Raw genomic sequence first — 14,886 nt, 5'->3', positions numbered from 1 at the left:
TACGTGTTTGACAATAGCCAATGATCAATAAATTATTTATTTTTTAAACAAAAATCAACAAACTTTAAACTTGTTACAGGAGCTGTACTGGCGTCAAGTCCCGCCGAGGTTGCTGATCATGTTACCCGCATCGTGACGATGTTACCGGAGAGCGCCCACGTACAGGAAGTGTACACTGGGAAAAACGGACTGTTCAGGTAACACAAGATTGGACGGTTTTACAGTATAATAGTATACTGCAGCCTGTAGACCACCAAATCCAATCCATTAGATGTATACATTATACATTATAAAATAGTCTATTTCTAGTTTCAGTTAGTGTACCACGAGTGGTATATCAAAGGCCGTCGTATGTGCTGTCCTGTCTGTGGGATATAACAGATCCCTTGCTTCTAATGGGGAAAATGGAGGGGAGGGGTGGGATTTAGCTCCATCGGTTGTGTGCTCACTTGAGATGCTTGTGTCTTAAGATCAGACCATGTCGATTGATCCATTCAACTGATTGGTTTTTTTCTCATTCCAACCCCAAAAAAGAGTAAAGTTTGTTTTATTTAACGACGCCGCTAGAGCACATTGATTTTTTTATCTTATCATCGGCTATTGGACATCAAACATATGGTCATTCTGACACTGTTTTTAGAGGAAACCCGCTGTCGCCACATAGGCTACTCTTTTTACGACAGGCAACAAGGGATCTTTTATTTGCGCTTCCCACAGGCAGGATAGCACAAACCATGGCCTTTGTTGAACCAGTTATGGATCACTGGTCGGTGCAAGTGGTTTACACCTACCCATTGAGCCTTGCGGAGCACTCACTCAGGGTTTGGAGTCGGTATCTCGATTAAAAATCCCATGCCTCGACTGGGATCCGAACCCAGCACCTACCAGCCTGTAGACCGATGGCATGCCACGACGCCACCGAGGCCGGTCTCATTCCAACCAGTGCACCACAACTGGTCAAAGACCGTGGGGAAAGTGATATAAAAGGTCCCTTGCTATATTAGGGAAAATGTAGCGGGTTTCCTCTGATGATTAAGAGTGATACTTACCAAATGTTTGACATCCAATAGCCGATGATTAATTAATCAATGTGCTCTAGTGGTGGTGTTAAACAAAACAAACTAATTTTATTAAATAGTATACTGTAGGGTGTAGACCATTAAATCAAATCCCATGGAAGTCAATTGTATTATGTGGCTTAAACTGTTTCACACAGCATTTCAAGCAACATATTATACACCATATATATAAATATAATAAAGGCTGTGGTATGTACTGCCCTGTCTGTGGAATGGTGAATATAAAAGATTCCTTGCTGCTAATTGAAAAGAGTAGCCCATGAAGTGGCAAGCGTGTTTCCTATATCAATATATGTGTAGTCCTTAACCATGTGTCTGACGCCATATAAACGTAAATAAAACTCATTTTTTCCCAAACTCTTAATGTTAAGCTCCATTATATTTTCAGTTGATAATACCAACCTTTCTTTGTAGCAAAGGGGAAAAACAAACTCTGTTTATAGACATTACTAATAAAAATGGTAACAACATTTCCCCCTCCCCCAGTCATTTTCCCCCCTGTGTTTTCTCCTCTGGTAATTTCCTTCCTAGGTCATTCCCCCCAGGTCATTTCCCCCTCCCCCGGTTAATTACTTAAATGTTTTTGTTTCTATTATAGCAAGCTAAAAAGAAAGACTGTTTGTATATAGTACTAATGGAACTGTATTATTTAAACAGTGACATACGTGTATATATCACTAGTTAATGACGTAAGATATCGGTTTTATTCTGTAAAGTTTACAATTGTCCATTCATCAATTAACAGGATAAAGCCAATATACTACGTCATTAACTAGTTATTATATTTATCCTGCAGCCCATAAAAATTAAGAGGAAAAGCTATTATTTCTGTTACTTCAGCTACATTGTACGATGACCTAGAGGTCAAATGAGTGATTTTGTAATGTAGCTGTGTGTGTGACGTCACATGCATAACATCAAAAGCCATAATCTGCTGGTATATGTTTATAACTTTGCTTTAATAGATCAATACAAGCAGTGGTTGCAGGATACAATTATGTGTATATGTGTGTGTGTGTGTGTGTGTGTATATATATATATATATATTGTTGTAGCAAGATAAAAAGGAAGACTGCTTTTGTATAGTACTAATGAAAATTAAAACTTTTTTCTTTTCTGTTGTAGCAAGGTGAAAAAGCAGACTTTGTTTATAGATAGTAGTACAATAGACCCGGCTGTTTCCCAGGCGATGGCGGAAGAGGCCACTGAGCATGGGGCGATGTATGTGGACGCACCGGTTTCAGGAGGTACGTTGAGGCGTATCAAAAATAAACAGCTGCTGTTTGTAATGTGCTGAGGCGTTGTTAAACAAACATTCCTTTCCTCTTCGCTCCTCTCAATCTAGGGTGGAAAATACCTGTATATTACGTGTATTTCAAATGATCCTAATTTACATTGCTTGAACTTGAGAATTACTCACACATAGCAACTTTGTTTTTAATGGCCATGGGTAAAATAATGGGTGAACAAACATTTCTCTTTTTTTCGTTTTCTTTTTCTCTCTCTCTCTCTCTCTCTCTCTCTCTCTCTCTCTCTCTCTCTCTCTCTCTCTCTCTCTCTCTTTTTCTCTCAGCCTTTTTCTCTTTCTCTCTCTTCTTTTTTCTGTCTCTTTATCTCTCTCCCCTCTCTAACCCCCCCTCCCTCCCTCCCTCCCTCCCTTTTTCTCTCAGCCTTTTTCTCTTTCTCTCTCTTCTTTTTTCTGTCTCTTTATCTCTCTCCCCTCTCTAACCCCTCCCTCCCTCCCTCCCTCCCTCCCCCTCTCTCTCTCTCTCTCTCTCTCAGGCCATGTGTTAATATAACCATATGTTAGATGCCAAATAGCCGTAGTTTATAATGTGCTGGGGTGTTGTTAAACCAACATTTCTTTCCTTTCCTGTGACTAGGTGTGAACGCAGCACGTGACGCAGTTCTCACGTTCATGGTTGGAGGGACGGACAAGGCGTTCACCGACGCTAAGCTGCTGCTCGACTGGATGGGCAAAAACATAGTGCATTGTGGGCCGGTCGGGACAGGACAGGTGAGTAATTAACAGGTAAACAAGAGCATAGTGCATTGTGGAATAGATAGGTAAGTGATTAACAGGTAAACAACAATAATAATAACAATAAAATCTTTATTTATAGAAGGTAGCTCAGTTAGTTCTAGACTATTCTCAAACTAGAACATAGTGCATTGTGGGCCGGTCGGGATAGAACAGGTGAGTAATTAACAGGTAAACAAGAACATAGTGCATTTTGGGATAGATAGGTGAGTAATTTACAGGTAAACTAGAACGTGGTGCATTGTGGGATAGATAGGTGAGTAATTAACAGGTAAACTAGAGCATAGTGCATTTTGGGATAGATATGTGAGGAATTAACAGGTAAACTAGAACATAGTGCAATGTGGGATAGATAGGTGAGTAATTAACAGGTAAACTAGAGCATAGTGCATTGTGGGATAGATAGGTGAGTAATTAACAGGTAAACTAGAACATAGTGCAATGTGGGATAGATAGGTGAGTAATTAACAGGTAAATGGTGTACCAAGTAATCAGTATTGTATGAGCTCCACGTTGAGACTAGACCAGGTGTTTGGACTGAAGTTTGTTTTTCTTAACAACACCACTAGAGCACATTGATTTAGTATTCATCGGTTGTTGGATGTCAAACATTTGGTAATATTGACATATAGTCTCAGAGAGGAAACCGGCCTTTGATATACCAGTCGTGGTGCACTGGCTGGAACAAGAAATTGCCCAGTGGGCCCACCGACGGGGATCAATCCCAGACTGACTGCGGATGAGGCTGACACTTTACCACTGGGCTACGTCCCGCTCCTGAGAAAGACTGAGTACCAATACTTGAAGGGATGTCAGAGTTACGCGGTAATGCACTTTTCCATTTCGTCTAAAACCCCCCACCCCCCACCCACCCCCTAAAAAACGATGTGAAAACGAAAGTAGTATCGCGTGATCGCAAGTAGTATTTGCACGTAGTACATTCCCTTGGCTGGATTATGTCAGCTTCGCTGCGATTGGCCAATTTTGTCTGCCCGATAAAATTACATGCATTTAAAGGTATATTTCTATTTGACAGGCTGCGAAGATCTGTAACAACATGCTGTTGGGTATTTCTATGATTGGAACGTCCGAGGCAATGAATCTTGGAATAAAGTAAGTACAAGACACCGTCGTCTATGTGTGATCTGGGAATGAAATAAGTACGAGACAGCATCATTTGTGTGTGATCTGGGAATGAAGTATGAGACAGCATCGTTTGTGTGTGATCTCGGAATGAAGTAAGTACAAGACAGCATCGTTTGTGTGTGTGATTTCGGAATGAAGTAAGTATGAGACAGCATCGTTTGTGTGTGATCTTGGAATGAAGTAAGTACGAGACAGCATCGTTAGTATGTGTGATCTCGGAATGAAGTAAGTACGAGACAGCATCGTTAGTATGTGTGATCTCGGAATGAAGTAAGTACGAGACAGCATCGTTTGTGTGTGATCTCGGAATGAAGTAAGTATGAGACATCATCGTTTGTGTGTGTGATCTCGGAATGAAGTAAGTACGAGACAGCGTCGTTTGTGTGTGTGATCTCGGAATGAAGTAAGTATAAGATGGCATCGTTTGTGTGTGTGATCTCGGAATGAAGTAAGTACAAGACAGCATCGTTTGTGTGTGTGATCTCGGAATGAAGTAAGTATGAGACGGCATTTGTATGTGTGATCTCGGAATGAAGTTTTATAGATGTGTTAGAATTTTAATCTTTGTTTGTTTTAATAGTGTGTGACACATAGATTGCTGGTCTATTGCTGGACAAAACAGAAAATAAATGTGTTATATTGTTAATGCGAATAACACGATCTCGCATTTTTCACATTAATATTATGATCGCATTAATTTTAAGATCTACAGTACTTACCTTTTTATGACACCCAATAGCCGATGCGTATTTTTGTGCTGGGGTGTCGTTAACCATTTGTTCATTCATTCATTCGTTTCAGACTGGGTTCTCTATGATGTTAACTGACTGTTTCAGACTGGGTTCTCTGTGATGTTAACTGACTGTTTCAGACTGGGTTCTCTATGATGTTCACTGTTTCAGTCTGGGTCCTCTATGATGTTCACTGTTTCAGACTGGGTCCTCTATGATGTTAACTGTTTCAGACTGGGTCCTCTATGAAGTTAACTGTTTCAGACTGGGTCCTCTATGATGTTAACTGTTTCAGACTGTGTTCTCTATGATGTTAACTGTTTCAGACTGGGTTCTCTATCATGTTAACTGTTTCAGACTGGGTTCTCTATCATGTTAACTATCCTGCCTGTGGGAAGCGCAAATAAAAGATCCCTTGCTGCTAATCGGAAGAGTAGCCCATGTAATGGCGACAGCGGGTTTCCTCTCAAAATCTGTGTGGTTCTTAACCATATGTCTGATGCCATATAACCGTAAATAAAATGTGTTGAGTGCGTCGTTAAATAAAACATATCTTTCTTTTCTATCATGTTAACTGTTTGAGACTGGGTTCTCAATGATGTTAACTGACTGTTTCAGACTGGGTTCTCTGTGATGTTAACTGACTGTTTCAGACTGGGTTCTCTGTGATGTTCACTGTTTTAGACTGGGTCCTCTGTGATGTTAACTGTTTCAGACTGGGTCCTCTATATGATGTTAACTGTTTCAGACTGGGTCCTCTATGAAGTTAACTGACTGTTTCAGACTGGGTCCTCTATGAAGTTAACTGTTTCAGACTGGGTTCTCTATGATGTTAACTGACTGTTTCAGACTGGATTCTCTATGATGTTAACTGTTTCAGACTGGGTGCTATATGATGTTAACTGACTGTTTCAGACTGGGTTCTCTATGATGTTAACTGTTTCAGATTGGGTTCTCTATGATGTTAACCGACTGTTTCAGAATGGGTTCTCTATGATATTAATTGTTTCAGACTGGGTTCTCTATGATGTTAACTGTTTCAGACTGGGTTCTCTATGATGTTAACTGTTTCAGATTGGGTTCTCTATGATGTTAACCGACTGTTTCAGAATGGGTTCTCTATGATATTAATTGTTTCAGACTGGGTTCTCTAGGATGTTAACTGTTTCAGACTGGGTTCTCTGTGATGTTACTGTTTCAGACTGGGTTCTCTATGATGTTAACTGTTTGAGACTGGGTTCTCTATGATGTTAACTGACTGTTTCAAACTGGGTTCTCTATGATGTTAACTGACTGTTTCAGACTGGGTTCTCTATGATGTTAACTGATTGTTTCAGACTGGGTTCTCTGATGTTAACTGTTTCAGACTGGGTTCTCTATGATGTTAACTGACTGTTTCAGACTGGGTTCTCTATGATGTTAACTGTTTCAGATTGGGTTCTCTATGATGTTAACTTTCAGATTGAGTTCTCTATGATGTTAACTGACTGTTTCAGACTGGGTTCTCTATGATGTTAATTGTTTCAGACTGGGTTCTCTATGACGTTAACTGTTTCAGACTGGGTTCTCTATGATATTAAATGATTCTTTCAGACTGGGTCTTGACTCGAAGATGCTGGCGAAGATTTTCAGTATGGGGAGCGGCCGCTGCTGGTCGAGCGAGGTCTACAACCCGGTGCCCGGCGTCATTGAGGGAATACCGTCAAGCAACGACTACAAGGGCGGCTTCGGGACCGCGCTCATGACCAAGGTATTGTTGTTACTTGATGTTACAGTGCTCATGATGAAGGTATTGTTGTTGTTGTTGTTGTCAGATGTAACTACGCTCATGACGAAGTTATTATTGTTATTTGATGTTACCGCACTCATGACGAAGGTGTTGTTGTTACTTGATGTTACCGAGCTTGTTACTTGATGTTACCGCGCTCATGACGAAGGTATTGTTGTTACTTGATGTTACCGCGCTCATGACGAAGGTATTGTTGTTACTTGATGTTACCGCGCTCATGACGAAGGTATTGTTGTTACTTGATGTTACCGCGCTCATGACGAAGGTATTGTTGTTACTTGATGTTACCGCGCTCATGACGAAGGTATTGTTGTTACTTGATGTTACCGCGCTCATGACGAAGGTATTGTTGTTACTTGATGTTACCGCGCTCATGACGAAGGTATTGTTGTTACTTTATGTTACCGCGCTCATGACGAAGGTATTGTTGTTACTTGATGTTACCGCGCTCATGACGAAGGTATTGTTGTTACTTGATGTTACCGCGCTCATGACGAAGGTATTGTTGTTACTTGATGTTACCGCGCTCATGACGAAGGTATTGTTGTTACTAGATGTTACCGCGCTCATGACGAAGGTATTGTTGTTACTTGATGTTACCGCGCTCACGACGAAGGTATTGTTGTTACTTGATGTTACCGCGCTCATGACGAAGGTATTGTTGTTACTTTATGTTACTTCACTCACGATGAAAGTAATGTTGTTGAAACTGCGATCATGACGAAGGAATTGTTGTTAATTTCATTGTTGTCGGATTTAACACATTGTTATTCTCGTTGTTGTTTTCGTTGTTGTTGTTCTTCTTGTTTTTGTTGTTGTCAGATGTAAGCCATGCTTTATATGGGAAGGTTTAGATGGTGTGTGATAGTTGAACCTGGACTTCAAACCAGTAATATGGATAACTAGGTCACCGCGTTCCATAACTAGGTCACCACGCACCATAACTAGGTCACTGTGTACCATAATTAGGTCACCGCGCACCATAACTAGATTACTGCATACCATAACTAGGTCACCGCGTTCCAGCCACTGCTCCACAATTGGTGTAACAAAGGCTGTGGTATGTACTATCCTGTCTATGGGATGGTGCATATAAAAGATCCCTTGCTGCTAATCAAAAAGAGTAGCCCATGAAGTGGTGACAGCGGATTTCTTCCCGCAATACCTGTGTGGTCCTTAACCATATATCCGACGCCATATAACTGTAAATAAAATGTGTTGAGTACGTCGTTAAATAAACCATTTCCTTCCTTCATTATAGCAAGATTTTACTGTGATCTTTTGTTTTCCAATTGAAGTTAGTTTTGGGTTATTGTTTTTGATTTCAGGACTTGAAGTTGGCGCAGAACGCAGCGATCGCGACCCAGTCGTCGACCCCGATGGGCTCTCTCGCCCACCAGATCTACAGGATGATGACCAACCAGGGCTTCGGGGAGAAGGACTTCTCCAGTGCTTACCAGTTTATCAAGGCAAAACTCTAAAACATTACTAACTGTAGGAAAAAACAGCACCGCAGATTGTTAGCCTTGTCAAACTTCAGATAGGTTAATAACCTATTGCTCTTGTTAAACATTTCAGATAGGTTAATGATCTATTAGTCTTGTCAAACATTCAGATAGATTAATAATATATTTGTCTTGTCAAACATTCAGATCCATAGGTTAACAACCTATTAGTGCTGTCGTATTTCAGGTAGGTTTGCAGCCTATTAGTCTTGTCAAACTTCAGATAGGTTAATAACCTGTTAGACATGTCAAACTTCAGATAGGTTAATAACCTGTTAGACATGTCAAACTTCAGATAGGTTAATAACCTGTTAGACATATCAAACTCAAGACAGATTAACGACCTATTGACATCTTAAAGCTCGGACCAGTTAACGACCTATTGACATCTTAAAGCTCAGACCAGTTGACGACCTATTGACATCTTAAAGCTCAGACCAGTTGACGACCTATTGACATCTTAAAGCTCAGACCAGATGACGACCTATTGACATCTTAAAGCTCAGACCAGCTGACAACTGTTTGACCTTTTTAAACTTCAAACAAGTTAATAACCTTTTAGTCTTTAACAAATTTCAAAGAGGATAACAACCTAGTGACTATATTTGCTAATATTTCTTTGATTTACAATCAGCATAATAGTAACTATTTTGTTTTGTTAGTTTATACAGAATACTACTGCAGCAGTTGGTTTAGAGAATCGCCTGTATTACAGTTAAGTATGTCAGAATACATTTTATTGTGGTGCAGTGTAAACATATCTTTTGCAAGTCTTAGAATCTCAGCTCGTTAATTATTTAGTAGACAGAGAATTGTATTTTTTTATTTATATATAATGTATTCATTGGTTGTTGCGTAATATTCCAGTAACAGACTTGATGTGTGTGTGTGTTTTAATACATCATTTGAAGCCGCTATAAACGGATATGCAGAAAGATTTTCCTATATGAATGTGTACATATTAAAACTTGGTGTGCCTGGGTAGTTGATGGGCATTCAGGGATTATTGTTTGTTACCTTTTATCCCATTGTCAGTGGCATAGCGTGGGTTGCAAGCATCCAGGGCAAGGCAAGTATTGCGCCCTCTAACCAATAGCCCATTAGCACTCCCCGAGTCCCTTCCACCGGTCCAGAAATTTGCACCCAGGGCAGCCGCCCCGGTGGCCCCAGCCCACGCTACGCCACTGCCCATTGTCTCTTTACAACAAATACTCTGCAATTGTTTTCATGCTTGTCTGTCTTTTGGGACAATTTGAAACTGACCCGCAAACATTTGTTAGCAGATTTTCGTATCATATACATCTGTACACTTTTGCTATACTTCATCATGTATGTTTTTCTTATATCATTTTATTATATCAACAGCGTATTTGGAAGTTATATTCAGGTCATATTGCAGTATTTTATGAACCCCACACTCTATAAAATAGGTTTTCCATTTAAACGGATGCATTAGTGGAAATAGTCCTAATCGACTTTTGTTTTCTTTTTCATATTTTTGGTAATTCACCCCTCCCTGTGGACTATATTTTGATAGTGTTTGCTTGTCATTAAAGATTTGTTCGTCCCATAAAGTTTGATGATTGTGCCTCAAACATCACTGGATAAACATACTGAAGAAATAGTAGTGTGTAGTAGTTCATATACGGAGAGGCATAAATAACACAATAGGTATTTCACTGAATAATCTCTTATAGAAATGTCAAATCATATATATTATGTATGCGGACAAATGACATATTGGTGACAATAAGTGATGGAAGATTTTGTTTAAATCCGGGAAAAAATGGAATAAAATGTGTTTGAAGCAAAAAAACATAACTTGGTGTTTATTGCAAAACCACAGCATTGCACATGAAAATCTTTATGCACATGCTTTATGCCTGCACTGGTCTCCCTATGAAATTAACCATTATATTCATTTCCTGCCCTTTTTCAATATTCCATGGTAAGTAATGCTGAAAACATTCGGTTTTATTGCAAAAAATCCTCAAGATGTATTTTTTTTTTTGTTTCAAACAGATTTTATTTGAGTTTGTTTTCCCAAACGAGATCTTCTTTCTCTTACAGTTGTTACCAGTATCTCATTTGTTCGCATGTATAATATATATGATATGACATTTCTATAAGAAAATAACAGTGAAAAAAACATTGCATTATTTATTCCTTTCAGTATAATAAGGAACAGTAATAATTATTAATTATGTTATTTCAAATTCCAATTCACTACTAAATCTCTTGTCCAATTTGTTCCAGGCAAGCAGTCGAGGTTTTCAAAACGTGCTTAAAGTGAATATTCCTCAGTGTTAGTAAAAGGCAGAAGTTACTACTAGTGGCCATTTAGGTAGTGCCTTGGAGCAGGCCAATGTTGTTATTAGCAGAAAACAATAATTTGAATAATCTCTTTGTTATATAATTTAATTTAAACAGACTGCACAAACCTGGTTCATGTTATGTTTCCTGTTGACCTATGTAAGAAATGCTGTTCTTTGTTTGATTTAGACCTAATGTCTGGAACATTGAGTGAATAAATACCTTGTCACATTTGTTGTTTTGGAAGTTATTGATGAACTGATGTTGTTTACTGTGTGAGGAGGGTAGTGGAGGGTGTGTTTGTGGGGAGGGTAGTGGAGGGTGTGTGTGGGGAGGGTAGTGGAGGTTGTGGAGAGGAGGTTAATGGAGGGTGTGTTTGTGGGGAGTGGAGGAGGGGGTATTTGTGGGAAGTGGAGGGTGTTTGTGGGGGAGGGTAGTGTAAGGGGGTGTTTGTGGGGAGGGTAGTGGAGGGTGTGTTTGTGGGTAGTGGAGGGTTTGTTTATGGGGAGGGTGTGTATGGGTAGGGGAGTGGAGGATGTGTGTTTGTGGGGAGGGTAGTGGAGGGTGTGTATGGGGAGGGTAGTGGAGGGTGTGTTTGTGGGGAGGGTAATGGGGTTTGTGGGGAGGATAATGGAGGGTGTGTTTGTGGGGAGGGTAATGGAGGGTGTGTTTGAGGGGACGGTAGTGCAGGGTGTGTTTGTGGGGAGGGTAGTGCAGGGTGTGTTTGTGGTTGGTTGGAGGTTGTGGAGAGGAGGGTAATGGAGGTTGTGTTTGTGGGGAGTGGAGGAGGGGGTGTTTGTGGGAAGTGGAGGGTGTTTGTGGGGGAGGGTAGTGTAAGGGGGTGTTTGTGGGGAGGGGAGTGGAGGGTGTGTTTGTGGGGAGTGGAGTGGAGGGTGTGTGTTTGTGGGGAGGGGAGTGGAATATGTGTTTGTGGGGAGGGGAGTGGAGGATATGTGTTTGTGGGTAGGGGAGTGGAGGATGTGTGTTTGTGGGTAGGGGAGTGGAGGATGTGTGTTTGTGGGGAGGGGAGTGGAGGATGTGTGTCTGTGGGGGTGGGGGATGATGGAGTGAATCTAGCTCTGAAACAGAATACCAGTCGGATGTACAATGCATTGTGGGATTGATTACCATTACTGGATCATTTGAGATTGTTCACGCTGTTCAAGTAGCCTGGTGATCGAGTTGGAATTTCTCATAAACTGATGTTGTGTACATTCATTTGCATCAATGGGCGGGACGTAGCCTAGTGGTAAAGCGCTTGCTTAATGCGTGGTCTGTTTGGGATCGATCCCTGTCGGTGGGCACATTGGGCTATCTGTCACCCCAACCAGTGCACCACGACTTGTATATCGAAGGCCGTGGCATAATATGTATGTGGGATGGTGTATATAAAAGGTAACTTGTTACTAGGATGGATGTCCGTCGGTGAGCCCATTGGACTATTTATCGGTTTTTTGTTGGGTTTTATTTGCCAGTGCACCACGACTGATGTAACAAAGCCCGTGGAATGTACTATCCTGCCTGCCGATGCTGCACATAAAACCCCATGTTGGTGTTCGATACAGTGATTTTAAACATGATATTAACTAGTTTTCGGCTTTACAAACCAGTCCTGGGAAAGTGGCAGTCCTACAGACGGTGCAGGAAGGATTAAATAAGTTTTTGTGCTATGCTTGTATCCGCCATACACATTTAACACGTTCATTCATTTTAAAGAAGGGCCATCCTCAATGTGGACCCAGGCGTACAGGCTCCTATCTTTGTTGGGGGGGGGGTAGCTGATTTTTGCCCGAAATTAAACGAACATGCCCGTATCTGGATAACATTTATTGCCAAAGAGCTGAATAGGGTTGCAAACCTATTGTTAATGGATTACAGGTAATGCCGCTGGTAGTGTAATACAATGATGGAGATACATGGTAAAAAGGTATTAGGTTATATACAGGGCCGTAGCTAGGATTTAATTTGGGGGGGGGGGGGGGTGGCTAAAACTTCCTTAAATGGTTAAGAAGAGAATTCTCCCCCCCCCCCCCCAGGAGCACTGTGTAGAACCCTGCAACCGCCTCTCCACCCCACTAACCCCCACCCCTCCCCCGCTTCCTACGCCAGTGATTATTATATAATGTTCAACAACAGTTCTTATTTTGACATGTCACCGGCCTGACGGGGTGAAGTCTGGCCTGGAATCTGAAAACAACCCGGGCAGTTTGGTAGTGGTCTTCTCCAGCTAGCAAATAAAAGGGCAAACTTGGCAAACTGAGAAGAATAAAAAGTCAGTTATCTGGAATGTAATAAAAGGTCAGTTATCTAGAATGTGATAGAAGGTTGGTTTTCTAGAATGTGATAGCAGGTCAGTATCTAGAATGTGATCGGTCAGTTATCTAGAATGGGATAGAAGGTCAGTTATCTAGAATGGGACAGAAGGTCAGTTATCTAGAATGGGACAGAAGGTCAGTTATCTAGAATGGGATTCGGTCAGGGATCTAGAATGGGATAGAAGGTCAGTTATCTAGAATGGGACAGAAGGTCAGTTATCTAGAATGTGATTGAAGGTCAGTTATCTAGAATGGGACAGAAGGTCAGTTATCTAGAATGGGATTCGGTCAGTTATCTATAATGGGACAGAAGGTCAGTTATCTAGAATGGGACAGAAGGTCAGTTATCTAGAATGTGACAGAAGGTCAGTTATCTAGAATGGGATTGAAGGTCAGTTATCTAGAATGGGACAGAAGGTCAGTTATCTAGAATGGGATGGAAGGTCAGTTATATAGAATGGGATAGAAGGTCAGTTATCTAGAATGGGATGGAAGGTCAGTTATCTAGAAAAGGATGGAAGGTCAGTTATATAGAATGGGATAGAAGGTCAGTTATCTAAAATGGGATAGAAAGAAAGAAAGAAATGTTTTATTTAACGACGCACTCAACACATTTTATTTACGGTTATATGGCGTCAGACATATGGTTAAGGACCACACAGATTTTGAGAGGAAACCCGCTGATGCCACTACATGAGCTACTCTTCCGATTAGTAGCAAGGGATCTTTTATCTGCGCTTCCCACAGGCAGGATAGCACAAACCATGGCCTTTGTTGAACCAGTTATGGATCACTGGTCGGTGCATTGAGCCTTGCGGAGCACTCACTCAGGGTTTGGAGTCGGTCTCTGGATTAAAAATCCCATGCCTCGACTGGGATCCGAACCCAGTACCTACCAGTCTGTAGACCGATGACCTGCCACGACGCTACCGAGGCCGGTAAAATGGGATAGACGGTCAGTTAGCCAGAAAACGAAAAGTAGGTCAGAGTGACCTAGTAACAGGAGTCTTGTCTAGAACGCTGAGCAGTATGTCGAGGTGACCTATTTATGGTATACAGTGAGCTAGTTATGTCGAGGTGACCTATTTATGGTAAAGAAGAAAGGAAGAATTTTTATTATATTTAACGACGCACTCAACATTTTATTTACGGCTATATGGCGTTGGACATATTGTTAAGGACCACACAAATATTGAGAGAGGAAATCCGTTGTCGCCACTTCATGGGCCACTCCTTTCGATTAGCAGCAAGGGATCTTTTATATGCACCATCCCACAGACAGGATAGTACATACCACAGCCTTTGTTACACCAATTGTGGAGCACTGGCTGGAACGCGGTGACCTAGTTATGGTATGCAGTAATCTAGTTATGGTACACGGTGACCTAGTTATGGTGCGCGGTGACCTAGTTATGGTACACGGTGACCTAGTTATGGTGCGTGGTGACCTAGTTATGGAACGCGGTGACCTAGTTATGGTACGCGGTGACATAGTTATGGTGCGCGGTGACCTAGTTATGTAACGCGGTGACCTAGTTATGGCACGCGGTGACCTAGTTATGGTACACGGTGACATACTTATGGTACACGGTGACCTATTTATGGTACACGGTGACCTAGTTATGGTGCGCGGTGACTTAGTTATGGTGCGCGGTGACCTAGTTATGGTGCGCTTTAGCCTAGTTATGGTACGCGATAACTACGTTATGGTATGCGACACGCCGCCATCCCGATACAAGTTGTGGCCTACCTACATGCACGTTCTGGCGATCCTACATTCATTCAGGGTTTGGTTTAGCCAGTTTTCAGACATGTAGAGTATTTCCCATTAAAATAAAAAAGGAATATTGTATTAGCCAAAGACTAAATGTTGTAGCCACTTGATATAAAATTTAGCAACTGGCTAATTTGGTAATAGACAGGGTGATCCCTGTCGGTTGATACGGACGATATGCCCTGGACAAGAA

General features: G+C 41.3%; 1 protein-coding gene across 2 annotated transcripts in view; it reads left to right on the top strand.

Annotated features, from left to right (window-relative positions):
• The window catches only part of LOC121385201 (3-hydroxyisobutyrate dehydrogenase, mitochondrial-like), a 34,698-nt gene extending 23,861 nt beyond the window's left edge, over positions 1-10,837 (top strand). For both annotated transcript variants that reach the window (XM_041515771.1, XM_041515772.1), the window contains exons 4-9: positions 80-197; positions 2,205-2,326; positions 2,963-3,096; positions 4,157-4,233; positions 6,591-6,747; positions 8,115-10,837. In XM_041515771.1, the coding sequence (XP_041371705.1) occupies positions 80-197; positions 2,205-2,326; positions 2,963-3,096; positions 4,157-4,233; positions 6,591-6,747; positions 8,115-8,267 (761 nt within the window). In that variant the 3' untranslated portion in view covers positions 8,268-10,837. The remainder of the gene's footprint in view (positions 1-79; positions 198-2,204; positions 2,327-2,962; positions 3,097-4,156; positions 4,234-6,590; positions 6,748-8,114) is intronic.
• The last annotated feature ends 4,049 nt before the right edge of the window (positions 10,838-14,886 follow it).

Source organism: Gigantopelta aegis, chromosome 11, assembly GCF_016097555.1.
Source record: "Gigantopelta aegis isolate Gae_Host chromosome 11, Gae_host_genome, whole genome shotgun sequence".
NCBI lineage: Eukaryota > Metazoa > Mollusca > Gastropoda > Neomphalida > Peltospiridae > Gigantopelta > Gigantopelta aegis.
This window is presented reverse-complemented; position numbering and strand designations above follow the sequence as displayed.